This window comes from Lygodium microphyllum, chromosome 30 (genome assembly GCF_053477565.2).
Source record: "Lygodium microphyllum isolate KBCC chromosome 30, Lygodium_microphyllum_v1.1.10, whole genome shotgun sequence".
Taxonomy (NCBI): domain Eukaryota; kingdom Viridiplantae; phylum Streptophyta; class Polypodiopsida; order Schizaeales; family Lygodiaceae; genus Lygodium; species Lygodium microphyllum.
In genome coordinates, this window is record NC_141164.1 from 105,089,901 (window position 1) to 105,114,738 (window position 24,838).

Genomic DNA, 24,838 nt, shown 5'->3' on the forward strand with positions numbered 1-24,838 from the left:
AGATCATGATCTATATATGTGCATTGAATCTTTCCAAGGACTTTAGCCTTGTTTGGGAATTTTTAACTAGAAGGATTAGCTAGATTTTTGGAAGAGGTAGTGAGGACAACACTCTCAAAGACTTGCCACTTGAATTTAGGATTTCTATTGGACTTTGTACATTTGAAATCAAGAGGTTGTTAAGTTATAGGAGTTTTGTTGCAATGAGGATAAGGAAGGCATGGGAGCTATATATTTTTGAAGAAAGGTTGATGGGCATCTTCAAAGGTGTATGGGCACTAAAGTTCCCTTTAAAGATAGAGTCTTCACTTGGAGAAGTGTCATTGATGCTCTCATAATAGCCAAGGGGAGACTATGAAGCACGTGTTTTGGAATTGGTGCATTATGAGAGGGGTGTGGTTGTGGATCCTTCTAGGCATTGGGCGTTGAATCTAAACAAAAAGTAGTATGGACTTTTATCTTTCGGGATACAATTAGGGGGGTAGAATCAAAGAGTTACACACACTAAGAATTCTGACACTTTCAAGAGATATTGGAGGCTAGAATTTACAAGGCAATAGATTAGTTGGGAGAGAGTCCACTAGCACAAAGCATTGTGCCTTTTGGTGGGTGAATTAAGTAATGAGGGTCTAGCTAAACTGGCAAAGTTGCTTAACTAGCTAGTTGCTCTGTGATATATGCGAGCAATATTCACTTAATATATTTACCTAATGCTACCTTTTGTTGAAGGTGTGAAAGCCCCCATAGAGGGGAGGCAATTCAAATCTAGATATTAATCTTAATCTGTTCATTAATATTAGCCTTAATATTTGTAAATTAATGTCTTATCTTTTCGCGTTAAAAATAATCGACGTGCAGACCGTCTCTTCCCGCCTTAGTTCATCATGGATCTGTGGCGTCAAAACCTGGGTTAGTCTCTCTCTCTCTCTCTCTCTCTCTCCTTTTGCCTTGTCGTTGTTTCACCTTTGTCTCGTGGTATTTCGCAGCACTTGCAGAGAGCCAAAGCTGGCTGCCTGTCATCAATGTTGATGCCTCGGACTCTTACAGAATGGGCTTCGAGATTGGGCAAAGATTCTCTTCTATGATAAGAAGCAGAATTCTCAAAGACCCAGTTTTGAACTCTCAATTGATACCTTTCTCTGCCACACCGCAAGGCCAACAGCTGATTCACAAACTGACAACTTCTAACAAGTACCAAACTGGGTTTTCTTGTTTTGATAGGAGGCAATTGCAATGTGTCCTGGCTTCTAATGCTATCTGAAATAATAACATAAATGCCATTCTGGAGACTATAACATTAGAAGTGAAATGCTCAAAAGAGATAGTGGGAGGAAATTATCGGAGGTTGAGTGACTATCTGAAGAAAGACAATCATTAATTTTCTAGCCGCTGTTCTTGGTTTCTAAAAACAGTAGACCACCCATATGTAGGATGATATGGATTGCAGAAGATTGATAGAAAGAAGCCAAGGCAATGGTTGATCTGGAAAGGCAATTACTTGTGCACGGGGCAAAGCCGTGTTGAACCATGGACCATGCAGTATACGTAGGATGGACTGCTGAAACTTGACAGAGAGAAGTCTAGGCAGTCTATAATCTGGGATGCCTACTACTTGTGTATTGGACAAAGCCTCCTGATTAAAGGTGGTGGATCTCCATCCGTTCTGAGAGCATAGGGTAATCCTTGCAAAGAGAGCAGATTAGAAAGTAAATGCAATATGTAGCATCGGAAAACATTCCACTAATAGCGGTGCAAATGCTTGGTGAAAGAATGAGCTTGTATAGACTTTCACGACAAGGCATGTATAATGAGTGGGGAAGACCATCAGGTCTAAAAACTATTAAGATTGTCAATCTGTCTAACTAGTCTCAATTCTCAAATAGCATGCCTATGCTCAAAATTGCAAATGCATAAGGAACTTTTCTAGCTTTACTGAGACTTATCTGCTCAGATGAGCAAACAATTGTTCTAAGGGAGAAATGAAATGAATTGATTTCTGTAGCTACTATAGTTGAGATATATCTCCGCGTGGCACTTACTAATGATGAGTGAGTGACAACCACACGTACTTGTACCTTTTATGCAGCATGTAATGCTTGCACTTGATGTTGAGATTGAGTTGGTAAAGAAAAGGTTTACTTGCAGGGTCAAAGACCTCCTTGAAGATGATTGTGACCATGCTGATGCTGCCTAACTGTTCAAATCCCAATTTGTTGCATCTTGCATTGTTGGCTTTTGGCCATGTCTCAATGTTGATCTCACTTCACAAACTTCTTCCAAATGAGCAAGTTATCAGTCAATGTAGGCTGAGGATAAGTAAGACTGAGAATAAGCAAGGAGCAAGCCATATTGTCTAATGTAGATGTAGAAAATATTGTTTGCCTGCAACTGTCATTTGAGGAAGGGGTCTCAGTGGAAATGGAAACAACTTTGATCAGTAGACTCTAATAGAAAAATGTAGCGTTTTGTTGCTGATTATGTGGCTGCAACTATGTTTGCTAATCATGAACAGGCTGGTAAATTGTTCCAAACTTGATATTCATCAATAATGATTCTTGAGATCATTTCTAGGAAAAGGGACGTCTCTAAAGATACCTTGTGACTGCAGTGCTAATCATCACTAAAGTAGATATGTAGTTGATGATTTGAGCAAATGGACATAGAAACTCTTTGGATATCCACTCAAGGGAGATGTGAAATGCAAGGCTTATAAATGTACCGATCTAGGGGTCTATAATGGCAAACTATGAGATATCCCTAAGTAGAATTGTGGAAGAAAGGGCCAGATTCCCAAGTGTGTAAGAAGGTGTTATGCCTCTTGCTAAGAGTCTTTCAAGTAGACATTGGTGCAATCTATTGATCTACTTTGCTTTGAGGAAAGTTAGGGGGATAACTCTTAATTACTGTTCTATATATGAAAGCCATTTCACTTTTTGGGGAATGTTAGTGGTCATGGCCATCTATTGGTTGTGAGCCCTACAATCCCTACCTTGAGTCATGAGGGACATTAGGGGCTTTGTCCAATCATGGTTGCCTAAGGTCAGCTGGTCCTATTTTAGTCACTTTGTAGTTAGTGTCCTTATTTTTTGGGGCCCCACTATTAGCAAATATGTCAATTCATGGCTGAGTCTGTGCATGTCATTGGGCTAGGACACCAGGACATTTCCTAGATCATTTAGGCATTTTATATTGCATTTTATGATGGCCATTTTTAGCATTTAATGCTGGTCGACCATGACATAATTTATGACATTATTTTTACCTATTTATTAGGTACTCCTCCTCCACAATTGGTATCATGCATCATCTGTCATTCATCATCTGACAGGTTCTGGTGGAGGGAGAGGAGCAAGTGCCAATGCTGTTGAGCTAAAACATGCATTACTTGCTGATTAGTCTCTTAAACAGTCCCAAAACATACTAAAAAATGCTATTTTAGAGTAAAAACTCTAAAATGAGGAGCGGTTCAAGAGAGTTCAGTGGAAAACCTTAAACGGGCCGGTTTGGGAGAGTTCAGTGGAAACCCTAATATTTGGGGCGCCCTTCCACGTCTATAAATAGATAGGTTACCCCCATTCAGCCTTATTCCGTTTGTGTAGGTTTCTCACTCCACGTGCAGATTTCAGCCATAAGCATCCTCCCACGTGGCTGTCCAGCCCTCGAGACTGCTGCCACTCCATTCGTGTTTGCTCTTGTTGTTGGCGCCTTCATCCATGCTGACGTTAGCTGCTGGCGACATCATCATCTGCTGCGATCTAATCGTCCAGTCATCGCCAACCACATCAGATACTATTTCAGCCTGCTGTTTACAATAGACTGTGTGTTGAGCTAAAATATGCATTACTTGCTGATTAGCCTCTTAAACAACCCCAAAACACACTAAAAATGCTCTTTTAGAGTAAAACCCTAAAACAGGGAGCGGTTCGAGAGAGTTCAGTGGAAACCCTAAAACGGGGAGCGGTTCGAGAAAGTTTAGTGGAAACCCTAATTTTTGGGGCGTCCTTTCACATCTTTAAATAGACAGGTTGCCCCCCATTCAGCAATCATCCTTGTTTTGCAGGTTGCACCAGCTCGTATACCCTCTGCTACTGTTGGTGCCCAGTTTCCAGCCTGCAGCCCTCCTCCATCTGCTGTCCAGCCATCATCGACTGCAGCCACATCATCTTCAGCCCGCCCATTGCTGTAGGTGAGAGCTCTCAGCTGCTGGCGATTGCTCCAAACTATCCCAGACTGCTGTTTAGCCTGTTGTCTATCATCTCTAGGATTAGCTAGCCTGCGTTTTCAGCATTGTAGGCCCTGACACTCTTAGACACTGTTTCAGCCTGCTGTTTACAGTAGATTGTGCACAGTTTCTAGCCCTCAATCGGTGGTTCACTGCTGCGTAGTTTCTAGCCTCCAGATTGCTGCGTTTTGGTGACCAACCTACTGCCATTCACTATTCAGCACTCCTACACTCCGACTGGTGGTCACAGACTTGGGATCCGTCTTCGGTGGACGTCACACTCCGACATTGCTCTGCCCTTGAGCACACTGTACACTCTTACATTCATTTACAGCATTCATTCACTTCAAAGTTGTGTTCTCTCTCTCCCTTCTTCTGTTTGTGTTTGAGTTTCTGTATTTGAGTTTTGAGTTTTGCGTTTAGGGTTTAAGTTTTTGAGTTTTGCGTTTAGGGTTTGAATTTTGAGTTTTGCATTTAGGGTTTGAGTTTTGTGCTCTGTGTCTGTGTCTGTCTCTTTTGTGTTTCTGTCGTGGTCATACACTCTGTGTGTCCTCAGTGCAAACCCTAGTAGTTTTCTTCACATGGTATCAGAGATGGTGCTCTTGTAAAGAGTATCGTGTAAATATTGTGGAGAGCTAGTCTTTGTGCGAGGCACACAATATGACTCCTAACCGAATCACAATGTCCCAGGCACCTTCTTCCCCAGTTCCTATGATGTCTTATCAGGCTTCTCCATCATTGGAGACCCTGAGACAGCACTATGGACTCAGTGAGAAGGACGACATTCCAGCTTCACCAAATTTCACTAACATGACAGATGAGGACTTTGAGGAGTACAATCGTAACAAGTACGATGATGTTTACACCCCTCCTACCAGTTTTGCTACCACATCTGGACCGGTTGGTGAGGTTGGCCACCTCTCCAATCATGACATACGACATTCGGAACGTTAGGCGATCCATCTTCATCATCTCAGCCAGGTCCAATGTCAGGTTTGTACAATTCTTTTGTGTTGTATGAATCAAAACCCTCGCCTGTTTCTTCTTTTGAGGTACAGGATCCGGATGGCTTTGCGTATGTGAACTTCAATAGAGGGGACTCATGAAGCAGACTGAATTGAGGTACATCTACAACTTCTATTTCATTTGAGCATATCACATGCACTTCTTACTTCCCTCCCATCCCACTCTCTTCAATATCACACCTTGATCACCTCTCATAATCTTTCCGAAACCTTGGATTATACTCCACATCTGCATCACACAGCCTAGGGGTTGGATCTTCCATCTCTGCTCCTAGCACATTTTCCTTCTCCACCCCATTCTCTACCTCTTTGCACCATGGTACTTCGTTAGGAGGAATGCTACCCTTTAACACAGTGCCTCTCACCTTTAAGCAAATGAGCACACCCATAACTCTTGGGTTGACTGTGATGGGCATCCCCCTCACTATCCCCAGCTTCACATCTCACATGATCACTCATACGTAGGGGTTTTCATCCTCAGCTTATGGTGCGTCTTCACACTCTCCTTGGGTTACACCTATGCAGGGATTCCCATCTTTTGCTTCCCGTGTTCCCGTTTCATCTCCTTGGGTTTCTCATGTGGCTACCATGCCCATGCCTAGTCAGCCCATCCCTACATATGGATCCACCTTGCACACTATCTGCATGCTTGGTGGGCACTCTGGGGCCCATTTCCAAGTGTACTCCACTCCCCCATCCTACCCCCACTACTCTTTTTTACACTATCCATCTCCAAGCACTACCACTCCCGTTGCAATGGCCAAGAATGCCTTCACGAATAAGACCCGTTTTTAACGGGTCAAATTTCACCACTTGGTCTAATTTCATGCAATAAGTGCTTGAGTCTCAGGGTCTTCGGGACCTTGTCATTGGTTTAGAGCCTATGCGGGATCCTTGACTAGCTCACCCTGATTACATTCGTCAATGCAGAGCCCGTAATGCCACAACCAATGTTGAGCTGATGCAGGGATTGCTTCCTAAGTTTCACTCTCAATTGCAGTACTTCCCGCTCGCGTTAGAGTGTTGGAGTCACCTTCTCGACCGCTATGCGGCTCGTGATCGTACTTGGCACATCAATCTCAGCTTTGAGCTTCAAGAGTTCTCTATTAAGGAAGGGGATGATTTGAAAGTCAAGCTGGTTGAATATAGGCAGTTACTTGCTGAGTTCGCTACTATTGGCTCTCCAAAGTCAGATGACGATCATGTTACATTCTTTTTGAATAAGTTGCTCGAAAAGTACTTTAATTTCATTCAATATATCATCTCCCAACCTCGATTGCTAACCTTCTATGAGTTTGAGTGCCAATTCTTGCGTTACGCAAGGCTGCATGATCAAGTCTACAAGAAATCCTCATCACAGCCTTATTCAGAGCAGAGGGGGTTGGTTGCCTCTTCTTCAAAAGAGGGAACACCACCAGTGGCAAGAACTCGCAAGATGTGAAGGCAAGCCAATCAAAGGGTGTCTCCTCTTCCTTAAATGGAACCAAAGGATCTAGACCTATTTCGCAGCAACTCCCTAAGAAAAACTGGTTTTGTACACACTACCAGAGAGCAGGCCATGTGGACAAGGAGTATCGCTCCAAGGCCCAAGGTCTTCCACCTAAAAAGCCTCAGCAAATTGCTACGACTGCACAGTCCAGTGGGGCTATGCCTTCCCCTCCTGCTTCATTTTTTCCTTTAGCACCCGTCGTTGCTGCTGGACATGTGGCTCGAGTACAGCCTCAACAGCCCACCTCTTTCACTATCCTTGAGGGACTGGCTGATTAGTCTCTGCAGGTTCCGATCTTGTTCACTTCATGCATCTACCTCACCTTCCTCCCTACCTCGTCAGGCGTTTCCTTGGCAGAGCCTTGCTACTGGACGTACGCGATGGTGGCCACCTTCTTAGACTAGCATGTCTCTAGGTCCTTTCGGATATCCTAGGCCAGTCTAGCATTCATTTTTCGCACTCTTAGAGTCAGGTCCATAGGATTCATTGTCCTTAGCTTTTCCCTTCTTTTGTCTTCCACTGCATTTACTCATACATATACATTCATTGCATTTATTTTGAGTTAGATTTTCTTTCTGTTCTGTTTTGCTTTGGAGCATCTCACCACTAACCTCCGTGTTTGCAGTTTCTCATCTTTTCTGCAGGGTTTTGTCTTTCAGTATAGGGCTAACTTGCAGAGTGCTTTGGTCCTACCTGGGTTAGAGACATGGGGATGCACACCGTTCCTTTCATGGTTTCATCATGGTGGTTTTCCCTCTCGAGGAGGATCACAACATCTCTCTCGATGCTATCATGGTGGTGACTTCTACCTTGCTCTTCTAGCAGGTGCTTCATCCACTTCATATTCTTTCATTCCTTATGGTTCTCGGCTCCATGTGAAGACTGACATCAGGCTTCTCTTCCTTCTTCGGTATCTACATTTAGGTTGAGAGGGAACTCCTACTCTTCTTGGTATTCTACAGGCTTCAGCACTTTGTCTTCGACATTGGCTTACCCTTGTTGTACCTTACCCTTTGCATTGCATGATTTCATCATCTTTGTACTAGGGCGCTTGGGCAAGTGAACAATTTTTCCATGAGGGACACTGTCCAAGTGACATCTGCTGCATGAGTATTCTTCAGCATGTAGCATACTTTGCATCTCATTGTACAGAGCACCACTTGAGCAGATCCTAAGCTGTTTCCACTGGCGGCTGTTGTTACCACACCACCATCCTTCTTCATTACATGGATACCTCATCACCTATTTTTCCTCATCATCGACACCTTGAGTGGATGGGTTAGCTTGTATTGTTTTGTGATGTGTTGGGTGTACCCTCTCTACTCTCGTCTTTTGGGTCACTATTACTCAATCGGCCGCATCCCATAAAATTTACCTCACTTATTAAAAAAAAAAGATTCCATGTAGTTCCTTTCGCCTTTGTAGGGCTTGGTAGGCCGCTGGGCAGCCAACGTGCATTCTTTGTTCGATGCCCTGTCCTCTCTAGGGTGACTACTTGGATTTCCTTGGTAAGATGACTATCACCTCTGTAGTCTTGGTAGGCCACTGCGTAGCCGACGTGCACCTTTGTCTGATGGCCTGGCTGCTTTGGAGTGGGACGCCTTGGGGTAAGTAAACATCACAATGGCTCGCCTAACCTTTCGGCTCAATTTTGGGCCTGAGAGGGGGTGTTGAGCTAAAACATGCATTACTTGTTGATTAGCCTTTTAAACATTTCCAAAACACACTAAAAAATGCTCTTTTAGAGTAAAAAACCTAAAATGGGGAGTGGTTCGAGAGAGTTCAGTGGAAACCCTAAAACGGGGAGCGGTTCGAGAGAGTTGAGTGGAAACCCTAATTTTTGGGTTACTCTTCCACATCTATAAATAGACAGGCTGCCCCCATTCAGCCTTATTTCGTTAGTGCAGGTTTCTCACTCCACGTGCAGATTTCAGCCATCAACATTCTCCCACGTGGCTGTCCAGCCCTTGAGATTGCTGCCACTCCAGTTGTGTTTGCTCTTGTTGCTGGCGCCTTCACCCATGCTGACGTCAGCTGCTGGCAACATCATCATATGCTGCGATCTGATCATCCAATGATCACCAGCCACATCAGACACTGTTTCAGCCTGCTGTTTACATCAGACTGTGCACAGTTTCCAGCCTCTGATCAGTGGTACACTGGTGCGTTTTGGTGACCAGCTTGCTGCCATTCACTATTCAGCACTCCTACACTTCGACTGGTGGTCACGGACTTGGGATCCGTCTCCGATGGACGTCACACTTTGACATTGCTCTGTCCTTGAGCACACTGTATACTCTTACATTCATTTATAGTATTCATTCACTTCAGAGTTGTGTTCTCTCTCTCCCTTCTTCTGTTTGTGCTTGAGTTTCTGTGTTAGAGTTTTGAGTTTTGCATTTAGGGTTTGAGTTTTGCCCTCTGTGTCTGTGTCTGTGTCTATCTCTTTGTGTTTCTGTCGTGGTCGTACACTCTGTGTATCCTTGGTACAAACCCTAGAGTTTTCTTCACAGTGCCTTCATAGATGGTGACTCACATTGGTTTTGTATTATCTCATATCTTGATATATGGATCCCATTTCTTGAGTATCTCTTTGCTTGTGAGTTCTTTGTATAGTGTTTTTTTCTTTTGCAGTGTTTCTCCTTCCTTTATCTCTTGTGATTAGTTGTCTATTATAGCAAATTTCCATGCTTCCATCACTGCATCCACTTCTGACACCCCTATCCTCACCCCAAATATCTTTTGGCCTTGAACACATTTTGTGCTTGTTTTGATTGTGAGTGCCTATTCATAGGCTACCTATGAGTTCTGCATTATAGCTTTTCATTTTGTCTCTTGCCTACAATCTTTTTCGTTATGTGTCCTCACTATAGTTCTACACTATAGCAGATACAAGTGCTATCTTTTGTATGTCTTTCTCTATGCCTTTTTTTGGCCTTTAGCATTCTTGTCCTTTGTTCACATATCCCTTCTTTTGTAGCCATTTTGATAGTGCATTATCACCATGCCTTGTGACAAATTTGGAATCTTGATGTAGCCATTTGTTAGAATGGCAAGTGGAAGGCGAAGATTCTAGTAGATGCCAAGAACAATGAAGAGCAAGATGAAGGTGATAAAGAACTTAGATTAATAAAAAAGAAGGTGGACACAAGAACTTGCATGTGCTACAATGTATAGGAACAATGAGGGTGGTGGGAGAATGAAGCTAGGATTCATAAGGTGTTTGATGATTGAATGGATATTGACCAACCGGTAGGTAGCCTATAAGTAGATAGCAAACCCTAGAAAAATTCTAGGCATCTTGGGCCAAAGAATGGATGGGCCAAAAATAGGGACATGACAAAACAACCAAACAGGAGAAAACTGACTGAAATTACTAAGACTAGACAAAGCTTCTAATGTCCTCATTGACTTGGTATAGGGGTCACAACTAGGAGATAACCGTGACTACTAATACTCTCTCTTGAATCTTAGGTGTGGCTGAACCCTCAAGGAGTGCAAATGAGGAATAAACCAAGGTAATGGAAGCCTGCCTGAAGATGCTTACCACTTTGTTCTCTATAGGACAATACACTAGCTCCAACTCATCATCTTGGATTTACTCTTCAATATAATGATACTGAACCTCAATGTGCTTTGTGCTAGCATGAAACATAGGATTCTTAGCTATGGCCGAGTAGCTTTGAGTGTCATTGCAAATAAGCATAGACTGTGGTTGGAGAAAGCCAATCTCAACCAACATTGGCCTCAACCTCATAGCATCTTGGGTGGCCACACAAGTGACTTTTACTCTACTTTTATAGAAGAAAAAGTAAAATTAGGTCATCTCTTTTTGCTCCAAGCATAGGTACATGAACCTAAGATAAAGCAAAAACTTGTAGTGGGTCTTTCGGAGTTATTGCTAGCGCTGCTCCTACTATTGATCAAGTACATTGGGATTGTCAGAAGTGGATGCACGGATGGAAGTGTGGAAAACTGTTGTAATAGATTGTTGTACACAAGAGGCAAAGGAAAGATAAACACTGCAAAAGAAAAGAACACTGCACAAAGAACTCAGAAGCAAAGAGATACTTGGGAAATTGAATCCATATACCAAGATATGAGACAATACAGAACCAATGTGAGTCACCGGCTGTGAAGGTACTGGCACCTGCTCCTCTCCCTCCACCAGAACTTGTCAGATGATGAATGACAAACGATGCATGATACCAATTGTGGAGTACTTAATAAATAGGTAAAATAAATGCCATAAATGATGTCAGGTTGGCCAACATTTGGTCCAGCCTATCAGATTTATGCTGTGGAAAAAGAAAGGCAATCGTTTGGGGCAGGTATGGATCTCCTAGCAGCATGTGACCACTCCGAAAAGGATGGGGGGTGCAGCTTTGTTGGATGTTAATTTTCATATGGCTGCTTTGAGGCTATCCCTTTTGCAGAGTCTATGTATTCAGTGTCATCCTTGGTCAAATATTGCCAAATTCTTCATAGAAAAGACTGGCATCTCTCATGGTAGCACGGTTATTCATGCTTCCTAGTGGCACGCACTTAATTTTACGAGGCCTATAAAGGTCTCCCAGTCTTTTCTCCTTTCTCATTCGGTTGCTTCCTGGCAGGAGTTGCTTCGTTTTGCAGTTTGGCGTCCTCCGGATATTCGTAAGGAGGAAAATTCATTGCAAGGAGAAATGCTGGCTACCTCAAGGTTGTTGGATTGGCCACATAAAGATTTGTAGCAAGACAAGTTTAATCGGATGGCTAGGTTGGGGTTGAAGATTGTTTGTGATGGAGTTATTCTTGGGCAGCCCTGCCTTTATTCTTTTAGGCGTATTCGTCAGTACTTTAGGGTGCCTCGTGGATACAAGGATATTTGGTCATCCATACAGGACAATCTTCAGAGGTTCTCCCCTTTGCTTGCGTTATAGCCATTGGATCCATGGCCTGACTGGATGTATGTGCTTCTTGATGATTTTGAAAAAGGTCGGCTAATCAGATTTATCATCAAACGGTGGAAGCTAAGAGATGGGTCACGGGGAAACTTAATAAGTTATGGCATCTTAGGGATAGCAAAAAGAAGTGGCGGGAAAGATTTATTCAGCTTTGGAAGTCTAAGGTTTCGTATCAGGGAAAAGTGTCCATGTGGAGGCTACTCATTGGGGGTCTTCAGCAGGATAAGTCCTCTGTGCCCGAAAGATCTCTGCAGATCATTGTGTTTTCTGTACTACATGTGATGAGACATTGCTTCACCTCTTTGTCTCTTGCCTTGTTGCGCGATAGATTTGGAATTTCATTTTCCATGTGTGGTCCTCCGTGACTCAGCACCGCATACCAGTTCGTTGCTGGATTATGGGGAATTTGTCCTCTATGTCCTCTTTGAGTTCAGATTGTTCTTGTCTATTCTATTTCCTTAGATGGACAGCCTTGTGGCATATATGGCGTACTTGCAATGCCTTTATTTTTGATTCAGCTTTGGGCATCGAAGGGCATGTGGCCCGAGTGTGTGGATTAGTGTTATGGCAAATCTCTTCTATGATGTCTGCTGATCTAGTTCTTCCGGATATTGCTGCTCCTTGGTTGGCGATTGTTCGCTCTACTCCAGCTGTTCCTTCTGTGTGATTTATTAGTACTGTTCATGTATAGGTTATTCTGGTTGTTTTGAGAGCCTGCAGGCCTCATGTAAATATTAGTTAGAGAGAGAGTGAGAGAGATATAGAGACAATGTTTGACCTGATGGTCTGATGTAAATATTTTCTACTTAATTCAATTGTCTTCATGAAAAAAAAGAAGAGAGATGAAATCCACACCTGTCGAAGGAGCGATGGCGACCTGTCACAACTTGCCTTCTGCACCGACTTGAATGGACCCTGGCCTGTTCCACCTGCATGCAGCCTGCATTAGGCCTGAGGTCTCGCTCACCATACCTGCACGCCTGGCTGTAAAGCAGTTTTGTGCCGCTTCAGGACTGCCTGATTCTACCTGTGTGGACTGCAGACCTGCATCAGAGAGAGAAAGAGCAAGAAAGTGACCAAGAATCACCGCACAGGGTTTCTGCCACAAGCGCAGTGTGCGAGCCAACCCGTTTTTTTTACTGCAAACGTTTTTGCGTCCCATTTTGCTACAGCTGCAGCACAGGGCAGACCATCAAAGGGAATAGGCTCGAACTGCTGCTGCTGTTTGTTCTGCACCAGGCCTGCAGTGACGTGGTACTGCAGAGGTGCAGTCCTGCAGAGACTCAGGTCTGCAGTCACAAATCTGGACACAGAGAGAGAGAGAGAGAGAGAGAGAGAGAGAGAGGGAGAGAGAAGAGTATGAACGTGACGGGGAGCGCGATGTCGTTGCCTGGTCGCCTCGCGCGGCCTTCGGCTGCCTGACCCGCGCTCGTCCTGCGTGTCGGGGACCCTGCCGTCGCCATCTGACTTGGGAGCCGTTGCCTGTCAGCCGCCTTTCGACTTGCTACAGCGTTCGTGCCTGCGCCTCTGCCTTCTGTTACCACTTGCGTCTACGCCTGGCACTCTCCAAATCGTCCTGCGCCCCGCCTTCTTGCGATTGTGCTACGTGGCAGATTGGAGGTAACGACAGCACGGCCCTGTCCCCCGCTGACACCCTAGTCGTCCTGCAGTCGTGTGGGATCTGTGTTTCCACAGGCCTGCGGCAGTCACAGTTCAGGAGCGGCAGTGCCTGAGGAGGATCATTGTCCTCCTTCCTTCCTGTGGCATGTGACTGAACGACTGCGAGAGCCAGAAGCCAGTTCACAGCTACTGCACCTGTGCACAAAATTTTCATATAGGGCCTGAAGAACGGAGTCCAGCTCCTGTAAACCCTAAATCTGGCGGTTGTCAGAGAGGCTGCATCCTGAACAGCGTGCCCACTGATCTATATAAAGAAGGCGAGAGAGAGAGAGAGAGAGAGAGAGAGAGAGAGAGAGAGAGAGAGAGAGAGAGAGAGACAACGAGAGAGAGACAAAGAGAGAGAGAGAGAGAGAGAGAGAGAGAGAGAGAGAGTCCTCTGTGTGAAGACAGCAGTATGGCTGGCCTGGATTTGGATTTTCTTGATCGGACGGTGGCAGCCCTTGGCCCTGATTCCGATGCAGAGGAGCCGGAAGATATGGTGCCATGCACGGAGGAGTTGCCGCCGAGTTCTGAACAGCCGCCTGCCGGCAAACGCTTCAAGCCTACGCCTGATGAGCCCATGAGTCCTCCGGAACGCTCCTATGCGCAAGTGGCCTCTGATCTGGTGGATTCGCAGGAAATCGACTGGGAGCATTTGCTGGACTTCGCCAATACTCTGCTTGGCGATTATGTCCAGCATAATACCGAATCTTTTTCTGTTGCGGGAACGGATGATGTGCTGGAAGCCACGGTGGACCCCAAATCAGTCTTGCGATCCTTCTCGGTGTTCTATGACCGTGCAGTTATTCTTTTCTTCACTGGCAGGATCCCAATGCTTTCGCATATTCGCCAGTGGCTGCACCATCTATTGCAAGGGGAGTCGGTTGAGGAGATTTTCCTTGGACCTCGCGGGTTTTATGAGGTCCTGCTGAAATCGGAAACGCATCGCGCTGAGCTCCTGTCCAAGTTGCCGCTATTCTTTGATCGCCGCCTGGTTCATGTTGTGCCATGGCGCCCCATGGCCGACTTCCAGCGTCTGCTTCAACGCGAATGCCCGGTGTGGGTAGAGGTGGAAAACTGTCCGGCGGTCTATTGGCCCATGTTGAAGGATGCGATGGCAGTTGTGGGAACAGTGCTGGTTCCCCCAAGCCTCAGGGCGATGAACCGCAACCGTTTATGCATGCTATGGGACACGGCCAGGAAAAGGCCTGCGTGGCTTCGGCTCAATTGTTCGGGCATGCATCCTTTGTATTTTCGCTTAAAATGGGGCAACTTTGCGGGCCACTGCTTTTCATGTGGTAAATTGGGGCATTTCATGGCCGAATGCCCTGAAAAGCAATCGTCTTCGGATGATGCGCAGGTTGTGCTGCCCAAGGACGAAATGGTGCTTGATGCCACGCCCCAGGAAGCCCTTCAGTCTCCTCATGTCATGGACAAAGGCAAACAACAGGTCCGAAGTGTGGATTCCCGTCGTACTGACTGGATTGAGGCACGTCCTCCAAAAGGTAAAAAGTTGGATACAGGCCTGGCGGATCCTGGGCCTCCCGCTTCCCAGGATTCCGTGCGCACGTATAAGCGCCGGAAAGAAATGGCCACTTCACAGCAGGCTCCGCGTCCTAGGGCCCCGTCGGGCCCCCGCAATCAGTCTCCAAGGAGAGCCTATACCGACGGCCCCGGAGGCCCACCTGCCAAGCTGGCGTTTGATGCCAAAGGAAATGTTATTACACCCTGGGATCGGCGTTATCCCCGCCCCTCTCCCAAGGCAGTGGATTGCCCTTCTACCTCCAACGCAGGTCGCCAGAATTCTTTTGCAGTATTGCCTGATTTTCTGGATGAGGGTGTCCTGGATGCTCTCGCGGAAAAGGTGAAATCGAGGCAGCAGGTGCCTCGTTCCTGACTTCCTTCTTTGAGGATACATGAAGATAGCCACGTGGAATGTGTGAGGCATTTGCTCTCGCCATAAGCAACATGCCATGTGGACCGTCTTGCATGAGAACCAGTGGGATGTATTGTGTGCAGTTGAGCACAAAAGTCGCGGTGAAGCAGGAAAAGTGATGGATTGTCATGGATTCCGCCTGTTTTATGCAGGGACCCATGCTACGCACTATTCGGGCGTGCTGATGATTGTCCATGAGAAATATCAGCCTGTCCTTGTTAAAAATGATGTGCAGGGCCGCTTTCTGGTGATCGAAGTCTTATTTGAAGGCGAGATTTTATGGCTGTTGGGCCTCTATGCTCCGAATGATCCCGCATCCCAGCGGAATCTTTGGTCCACTTTGCAGGGCTCCATGTCACTCGGCCGAAGGGGATTCTTGACGGGAGATTTCAATATGTGTGTCGACTCTTCTCAGTCCACTTCAGGGCATTCGGTAATGGATACGCCGGAAAGCCGGGTGTGGAGTTCTTTTGCTTTGCACGTGCTCAAGCAAGATCTTTGGTCGTGGCTTCACCCTTCTTTTTCAGGGTTTACTTTTCATTCCGCACAATATGCAACTACCTGGTCGCGGCTGGACAGAATGTATATCATGCAGGGCGATGACTTTCTTCCCGACATGCTGGAAATGAAGGTCTTGCGGCAATATGCGTTGTCGGACCATTTCCCCCTCCAGCTTGAGATGCGGGCACACTCTATTGCACCTTTTGTGCAATTCCTGGATAGGCTCCCTTTACGTTTCAACTCCTCTTATCTGAAGCATTCAGTTTTCCAGGGCTATATGCAGCAGTTGATTGAGAGGTTCTTATTGGACTTCGCCTCTGAGGGCTGGCCTTCATTTGCACGGCTGCTCTCTAATGTGCAGCGGGTTGCTCGCCAGTATGGGATCCATCATGCCTCGCTTTGCCGCCGACGTCGACATGCAGCAGAAGACTTACTGGCCTTGGTCCGTTCCTTGCTCCTGGATTCCCCTGATGATGATTTTCTGCTGTCTCTGGAGAGGCGGTTGGCCCATCTTATTCAAGTGTTTCAGTTGAAATCTTATCAACAGGCCAAGCTGCACAACTTGATGGACACAATGCAAGATAGCACCTGCCAGTCTCATAAGTTCTTTCGCGCCTTGCATGCATCTCCGCCCCGCGAAAATATGACCAGACTCCAGGATTCGGAAGGTCGCATGGTCACGGATCCGCAGACCATTGTCACTATGTGCAGAAACTATTTTATGGATCTTCTTGGTTCCTCTTCCTCACCTTCTAGCCAGGTTACGCATGCGCGTGCGGTCTTCTATCATCTGGTCCACCAGCAGGTTCCAGTTGATATGCAAGCCGCTTTGGAGACGGATATTTGCGAGGACGAGGTTATGGATGTTTTGTTGCACCTGCCGAATGATAAAAGCCCTGGCTGGGATGGTCTCACTAATGAATTCTTTCAGACCTCGGCCACGCAGTTGGCGAAGCCATTGGTGGCCATGTTTCCGCAGGTGTGGGAAACGGGGGTCATGCCCTCCTCATGGAAAGAAGGCCTTATCAAACTAATTCCAAAGGTCCCTTCGCCGTCAAAGTTGCAACACTGGCGACCAATCTCTTTGATGGGCTCCATGTATAAAATCTACTCCAAAGTGCTGGCGAATCGGCTCCACAAGCACCTTCCAGCTATTGTGCATCCTCTCCAATATGGTTTCATTAAGGGCCGCAACATTCTGCATAATATCTTAAATGTGCAAATGGCCATTGACTATGCGCGGCACTCCGGTCAGGAAGTGGTATTGATCCAATTGGACTTGGAAAAGGCATTTGATTATGTGGACTGGTCTTTCATTGCAGACCTCATGTCGGCTATGGGCTTTGGTACCCGAATGTCCCGATTGATCTACACCATTAGTGCTGAGGCTTCCTCCAGAGTTATGCTTAATGGTGGAGTTACAGAGCCATTTGTCCTTGCACGCTCGGTCCGACAGGGTTGTCCTTTGAGCCCTCTCTTCTTTGCCCTGGCGACTCACCCGGTCCTTTCAATGTTATCCTCCATGGCAGCCTCTGCCCAGCTGGCCGGTCTGTCTCTTCCGTTGGGTCAGCACTTCGTCAGCCAATCTTTGGCGGATGACACCTTTATGATTTTGCAGGCGGACAGGGACAACATTCGAAGGGCATTAGATGTTTGGACACTCTTTGGTCAGGCCTCTGGGCTTCGCATCAATGCCCTTAAGTCAGCCCTTCTCAGTTGTACGGAGCCTGATTTGCAGTCCTTAGGCTGGCAAGGCCGGGTGGTTTCCCGTGGCTCCATTGTCAGGCATCTTGGATACCCATTGGGGGTGGATGTACGGCCAAAAGCCCTGCTGGAGTGGATTTCAGAAAAATTGGCAGCAAAGTTTATGTATTGGAAGTCGCAAGCGTGGCCATTCCATGTCCGCCTCAAAGTGGCCCAGACAATCATGCTTCCAATTCTAACGTATTTCCTGCCATTGTTGCCATGGACTCCTACTACTTTGAAGGCCCTCACTCAGCCCATCCGTTTCATGCTATGGAAGAAGGACTCACTGCAGGCCGGCATTTCCTGGATTTCTTGGTCACACGCATGTACCCCTAAGCGCATGGGTGGCGGAGCGATTTTGGATGCACACACTCATATGTTAGCTCTCCGTTGGTCCATCCCTTGGTCCATCATAGCCCGTTATTTTCTTGAGGACAGCGGGCTCCGCCATGGCAACACACGGCTTCGGGCCTCCTGGTGGCATGTCCTTAATGCTGACTCTCGTGTTTCCAGTCCCTCTTCCTCTTTGTTACTGCACTTGGTCGCCTCTTGGAAAGTGGTGCTCCAAAAGGCCCGCTGGCACCCAGTGGGGGACCGCTTGCAGACTAACTCCTTTCAGCTGGAATTGTTGGCAGTATCGAGACTCCTTTCATGGGAAGATAAACATCAACTCAGACCAAGATTTAATCGCATGGCCCGTTTAGGTGTGATGTCGGTTGCGGATGCTACCCTTGCTACTCGCAATGTCCTCGTCTCATTTCGGACTGCTCGGCGACTCTTTAAGATCCCGCGTGGATACCGTGATTTGTGGGAGCAACTTTCGTCGAAGCTTCAGGGTCGGCAACCCTTTCCTGCCTTGACGGTGGATCGCCCTTGGCAGGACTGGGATCTTGCAGGCCGCATGAGTCTGGAAAAGGCCTCCACTAATCAGGTGTATCATCTTCTTGTTCAAGATCACCAATGGCTGGGAGAGAAAGCTAACACTGTTTGGGGACTGCGGAAATCGCTGTCATGGTGGCACAAAACGCTGATGGAGGGCTGGCAAAATAAGACACCTTTCAAATGCAAGGTTTTTCTTTGGCGGGTAATGATTGGTGGTCTTCCTCTGGCCTCGGCCCTTGCCAAGCGTCGCATCTCGAATGGCAATTGTTTCTTCTGTACCACACCGGCGGAATCGGCCCGACATCGTTTTCTCTCTTGCCCGCTCGCTAAGAATATCTGGTCACTCTTGTCGCACATTTGGCGCGCGGTGGTGGGATCATCGCTAACTCCTTTCGATTGGGTTTTTGTGCGCCCGATGTATTCCGCACCGCCACAGTTGCATGAGAAGATCTTATTTCACTTTTTCAGATATTGGGGATGCTGGCACATTTGGACCACGCGCAATGCTTTTCTCTTTGATTCGGCCTCTAATGTACCCCGACATATTGCCAGGCTTTAAGGGCTCTTGGCATTGGCAGCTGGATATCATCCGACACTCCGACTTGCTCCCTCGAGAGGATTTGCATCCGTGGCATATGGCAATTGCCTCTGGGTCATTGCCATGATTGGTGTAACTTTTTCAGTGCATTACTACGGGGCTTCCCCACACGTTGGCCTAGGGCCCTCGTGTATCTTGTAATCAGAAAAAAGAGAGAGAGAGAGAAAGAGAAAACCTCTTCACATGATGGCTTTGTGTCATCATGTATCTTGTAATCCAGTAATCTTGTATTTTTTTCGTAATTAATATAATTACCTTTTACGAAAAAGAGAGAGAGAGAGAGAGAGAGAGAGAGAGAGAGAGAGAGAGAGAGAGAGAGAGAGAGAGAGCCATGGGCTTCTACATGGCAATACCCAAATCCGGACTTCTTGGTGGCATGTTCTTAATGCTGATTCGAGGTTCTCCAGTTCTTCTTCGTCGCTGCTCAATCATTTGGTATGTTCCTGGAAACGGGTCCTTCTAAAGGCTCAGTGGCATCCAGCGGAGGATCGCTTGGCTACGAATTCTTTTCAATTGGAATTATTGGCTGTCTCGCGTTTACTTGCATGGGAAGGCAAAAATGAGCTTAGACCACAATTCAACCGGATGGCTCGTTTGGGCTTGTCTTCGGTCGCGGATGCCACCCTTGCTAGTCGCAATATGCTTATATCTTTTCGTACAGCCAGTAGGCTTTACAGGATTCCGCGGGGATATAGGCCTTTATGGGAACAGCTTTTGCGGATGCTCCAGAGCAAACAACCCTTTCCTGCCCTTGCTTCAGATCATCCCTGGCAGGATTGGGACCTACAAGGCCGGCTGCCTTTAAGCAAAGCTTCTGCTAATCAAGTTTATCATATTCTGATCAAAGATCAACAATGGTTAGTTACCAAAGCCAATGCTTTATGGGGCTTACGAAAATCCCGGTCCTGGTGGAGGGCAACTGTGATGGAGGGCTGGTTGAACAAGACCCCCTTCAAATGTAAAGTATTTCTTTGGAGAGTGATGATTGGTGGTCTTCCGCTTGCGTCGGCTCTTTCCAAGCGACGAATCTCCAATGGCAACTGTTTCTTTTGCACCACTACGGTGGAATCAGCCCGCCACAGATTTATTTCTTGCCCTGTCGCAAAAAAGGTCTGGTTCTTTTTGTCGGCTATTTGGCAAGGAGCGGTTGGATTCACCCTGCGCCCCTTTGATTGGGTTTTCGGGCAGCCCAAATACCCCACTCCTGCACAACCACATATGAAACTCATGTATCATTTTCTTCGATATTGGGGCTGTTGGCATAACTGGACCATTAGGAATGCTTTTCTTTTTGACTCCGCCTATAATGTTCAGCGACATATTGCGAGGCTTAAGGGCCTTTTGTATTGGCAGTTGGATCTTCTCCGGCATTCTGATTTGCTCTCTAGGGAAGACTTCCGTCCCTGGCTTATGGCAATTTCATCTGCCCCCTTGCCATAACTTTGTAACTTGTAGCACTTAGCCCCTCTTCACATGATGGCTTGGATTGGCGTCATGTATCTTGTAATCAAGTTATCTTGTACTTTTTTTCGTAATTAATACAATTACCTTTTACGAAAAAAAGAGAGAGAGAGAGAGAGAGAGAGAGAGAGAGAGAGAGAGAGAGAGAGAGAGAGAGAGAGAGAGAGAGAGAGATTTCTGTCTTTGGAGAGAGAGAGAGATGGCGGGAGCGGGACCGAAACCCTGACACGCCGTCGTCACGTTTGTAGCCGCCGTCGCCTGACCCGCCATCGCGTCTGTCGCAGCCGTCGCCTGTCACGCCATCGCCAGTCCGCTGCCTCAGTCGCTTGTCTGCGACGCGACAGTCGCCGTCGCTCGTGCTCATTTGCTTGTGCTCGTCAGTCGCCTGCTCGCCCGCTTGTGCCTGCGCGCGTCAGTCGCCGTCGCCGTTGTCCGTGCCCGTCTCAGAGAGAGCGCGAGAGGATTTGACGCGTCTCTCTTGACTCGCCGACGTGCTCCTCTGCCTCACGCGCTGCCTGCGTTCGCCCTTCGGACCCGCGTGGGGTCTGTTTGACCCTGCGGCTCGACTCCTGCCCCTGCCTGTCTGCGAACAGCTGGTCGCCCTACAGTGCCCACCGCACAGAGAGAGAGAGAGAGAGAGAGAGAGAGAGAGAGAGAGAGAGAGAGAGAGAGAGAGAGAGAGAGAGAGAGAGAGAGAGAGAGAGAGAGAGAGAGAGAGAGAGAGAGCTCGCCCTCTGCTTGGACGTTCCGTCGCCCCCTGCCTGTTGCCCGCCATGATCTGCCCGTTTTGCCACCAAGGGCCAGCAGCTAGTCACACCCAGGTTGCCACACAGAGCGCGCGACAGCGTGAGCCCGCAAAGGGAACGAGCCCGTCTCTGCCTGCGAAGAGGAAGAACGGCCTGTGCATTCCTGCCTCCCGTGAGATCTTCGTTCGGCCTCTGACCGGTATACGCAGTGATACACCATGGCTGGCTTGGACCTGGATTTTATAGACCAAACAGTGGCAGCACTTGGTCCGGACTCTGATACCGAGGAACCCGATGATATGGTTCCGTGCAATGAAGAGATGCCCACTGCTCCTGACTTTCAGCCTGCAGGCAAACGCACCAAGCACACTTCGGAGGAGTCAATGGATCATCAGGATCGTTCCTATGCTCAGGTTGCTTCGGACTCTGCAGACTCTCAGGATGTTGACTAGGAGCATTTGCTAGAGTTTGCCAACACTCTACTTGGCGATTATGTTCAACATAATCAGGAAGCCTTTTTTGACTCTGCACCGGAAGATGTTTTGGAAGCCACTGTTGACCCCATATTTGTCTTGCGCTCCTTTTCAGTATTCTATGATCGTGCGGTGATACTCTTCTTCACTGGTAGAATCCCCCAGCTTTCCCGTATTCGCCAGTGGTTGCACAGTCTGCTACAAGGGGAATGTGTTGAAGAGATTTTTGTGGGGCCCCGAGGTTTTTTTCATTGACGGCTTTGTTTCAGCAGGTGTGGGAAACGGGGATTATGCCTTCCTCATGGAAAGAAGGACTTATTAAATTGCTTCCGAAGGTTCCTTCGCCGTCTATGTTGAAACATTGGCGCCCAATTTCTTTAATGGGTTCTATGTACAAAATCTTTTCCAAAGTAATGGCGAATCGGCTCCACAAGCATCTCCCTGCCATTGTGCATCCTCTTCAATATGGTTTCATTAAGGGCCGAAACATTCTGCACAATGTGTTAAATGCGCAACTGGCGATTGATTATGCACGGCATTCTAATCAGGAGGTCGTACTGATTCAATTGGACCTGGAAAAGGCTTTCGACTATCTGGACTGGTCTTTTGTTGCAGAGCTTATGTCTGCTATGGGCTTTGGTGATCGGATGTCTCGACTGATCTACATCATTAGTGCAGCGGCGTCTTCGCGAGTCATGTTGAATGGAGGCGTTACCGCGCCATTTGCCCTTGCCCGGTCTGTGAGACAGGGGTGCCCATTGAGCCCGCTCTTCTTTGCCCTTGCGACTCATCTGGTTCTTTCGATGTTATCTCATATGGCAGCTTCCACTCAGTTGGCTGGATTGTCGCTTCCTTCTGGACAACATTTCATTAGTCAATCCTTGGCTGATGACAGTTTTATGATTTTGCGGGCGGATAAGGATAACCTTCGCAAAGCATTGGATGTTTGGGCTCTCTTTGGTCAGGCTTCCGGCCTTCGTATCAATGCGTTGAAATCAGCCATTCTTAGCTGCACGGAGTCGGATTTGCAGTCATTGAATTGGCAGGGTATCGTTGTGCCTCGTGGTTCCATTGTCAGGCATCTTGGCTACCCCTTGGGCGTTGATGTTCCACCAAAGCAGCTTCTACAGTGGACTTCTCAGAAGCTGGCAGCTAAGTTCCTGTATTGGAAGTCTCAGGCTTGGCCATTCCATGTTCGCCTCAAAGTAGCCCAGACAATTATGTTGCCGATGCTCACATATTTCTTGCCCTTGCTGCCCTGGACTACTACTACTCTGAATGCTCTGACTCAGTTTATTCGTTTCATGTTATGGAAGAAAGATTCCTTGCATGCAGGCATTTCCTGGATTTCTTGGTCGCATGCGTGCACCCCCAAACGCATGAGTGGAGGAGCTATTTTGGATGCCCAAACTCACATGCTGGCCCTCTGTTGGTCTCTTTTCCGTGCTATGTGCTCAGATCATCATCCGTGGGTCGTTATAGCCCATTATTTCCTTGAGGAGCAGGGGGTTCGGCATGGCAATACCCAAATCCAGAGTTCGTGGTGGCATGTCCTTAATGCTGATTCCCGATTCTCTTGTTCCTCTTCATCACTACTTACCCATTTGGTGTGTTCCTGGAAACTGGTCCTCCGGAAGGCTCAGTGGCATCCAGCGGAGGATCGCTTGGTTGCTAATTCTTTTCAACTGGAATTGCTGGCAGTCTCGCGGTTACTTTCATGGGAAGGTAAACAAGAGCTTCGACCACAATTCAACCGTATGGCACGTTTGGGCTTAACTTCAGTCGCGGATGTCACCCTTGCCAGTCGCAATGTGTTAATATCATTTCGTACAGCCAGGAGGATCTTTAGGATCCCTCGTGGATATAGGCATTTATGGGAACAGCTTTTGATGGTGCTCTAGAGCAGACAACCCTTTCCTGCCCTTGCTTCGGATCGTCCTTGGTAGGATTGGGACTTTGAAGGCCGGCTGAGTTTAGACAAAGCTTCCGCTAACCAGGTCTATCGTCTTCTGATTAAAGATCATCACTGGCTGGTCACTAAAGCTAATGCTCTATGGGGATTGCGTAAATCCCGGTCATGGTGGGCAACTGTGATGGAAGGGTGGCTGAACAAGACACCCTTCAAATATAAGGTCTTTCTTTGGAGGGTGATGATTGGGGGTCTTCCGCTTGCTTCGGCTCTTTCCAAGCGACGAATATCCAATGGCAATTGTTTCTTTTGCACCACCAGTGTCGAATCTGCCCGTCACCGATTTATTTCTTGCCCTATCGCTAAGAAAATATGGTCGTTCTTGTCAGCCGTTTGGAGAGCAGTGGTTGGTTTCTCGCTAAGGCCCTTTGATTGGGTCTTTGTGCAGCCCAAATACCCAACACCGGCACAGCCACATATGAAGCTCGTGTTTCACTTTCTTCGATATTGGGGCTGTTGGCATAACTGGACCATTCGGAATGCTTTTCTTTTTGATTCCGCCTGTAATGTTCAGTGGCATATTGCTAGGCTTAAGGGTCTCTTGTATTGGCAGATACATCTTCTTCAGCATTCTGACTTACTTTCCCGGGAGGACTTGCGTCCGTGGCATATGGCAATTTCCTCTATATCTTTGCCATGACCTTGTAACTCTTAGAACTAGAACCGTTTCACATGATGGCTTAGTGCCATCATGTATCTTGTAATCAAGTAAACTTGTACTTTTTTTCGTAATTAATACAATTACCCTTTACGAAAAAAAAAAAGATTTTTGTCTCTCTCTCTCTCTCTCTCTCTCTTTGTCCAGACATATTGCCAGGCTTAAAGGGCTCTTGCATTGGCAGATAGATCTCATCCGGCACTCCGACTTGCTCCCTCGGGAGGATTTGCTTCCCTGGCATATGGCAATTGCCTCTGGGTCGGTGCCATGATTGGTGTAACCTTTTTCGTGCATTAGTACGGGGATTTCCCACACGTTGGCCTAGGGCCCTCGTGTCTCTTGTAATCATGTAATCAGGTAATCTTGTACCTTTTTCTCGTAATTAATACAATTACCTTTTACGAAAAAAAAAAAGAGAGATTTCTGTCGAAAGGGCTTTCAGGCCTGGTTATGGAGAAACTGCAGGAGTCAAATGGTATTGACATGGCTTTTCTAGACCAGCATATTGGGAATGGAGATGATAAAGATTT

General features: G+C 47.1%; 1 protein-coding gene across 2 annotated transcripts in view; it reads left to right on the forward strand.

Moving 5' to 3' along the window:
• Positions 1-841: 841 nt before the first annotated feature.
• Positions 842-24,838, forward strand: part of LOC148010218 (uncharacterized) — a 167,797-nt gene continuing 143,800 nt past the window's right edge. For both annotated transcript variants that reach the window (XM_087672621.1, XM_087672622.1), the window contains exons 1-2: positions 842-909; positions 987-1,191. In XM_087672621.1, coding sequence (XP_087528747.1) covers positions 885-909; positions 987-1,191 — 230 coding nt within the window. In that variant the 5' untranslated portion in view covers positions 842-884. The remainder of the gene's footprint in view (positions 910-986; positions 1,192-24,838) is intronic.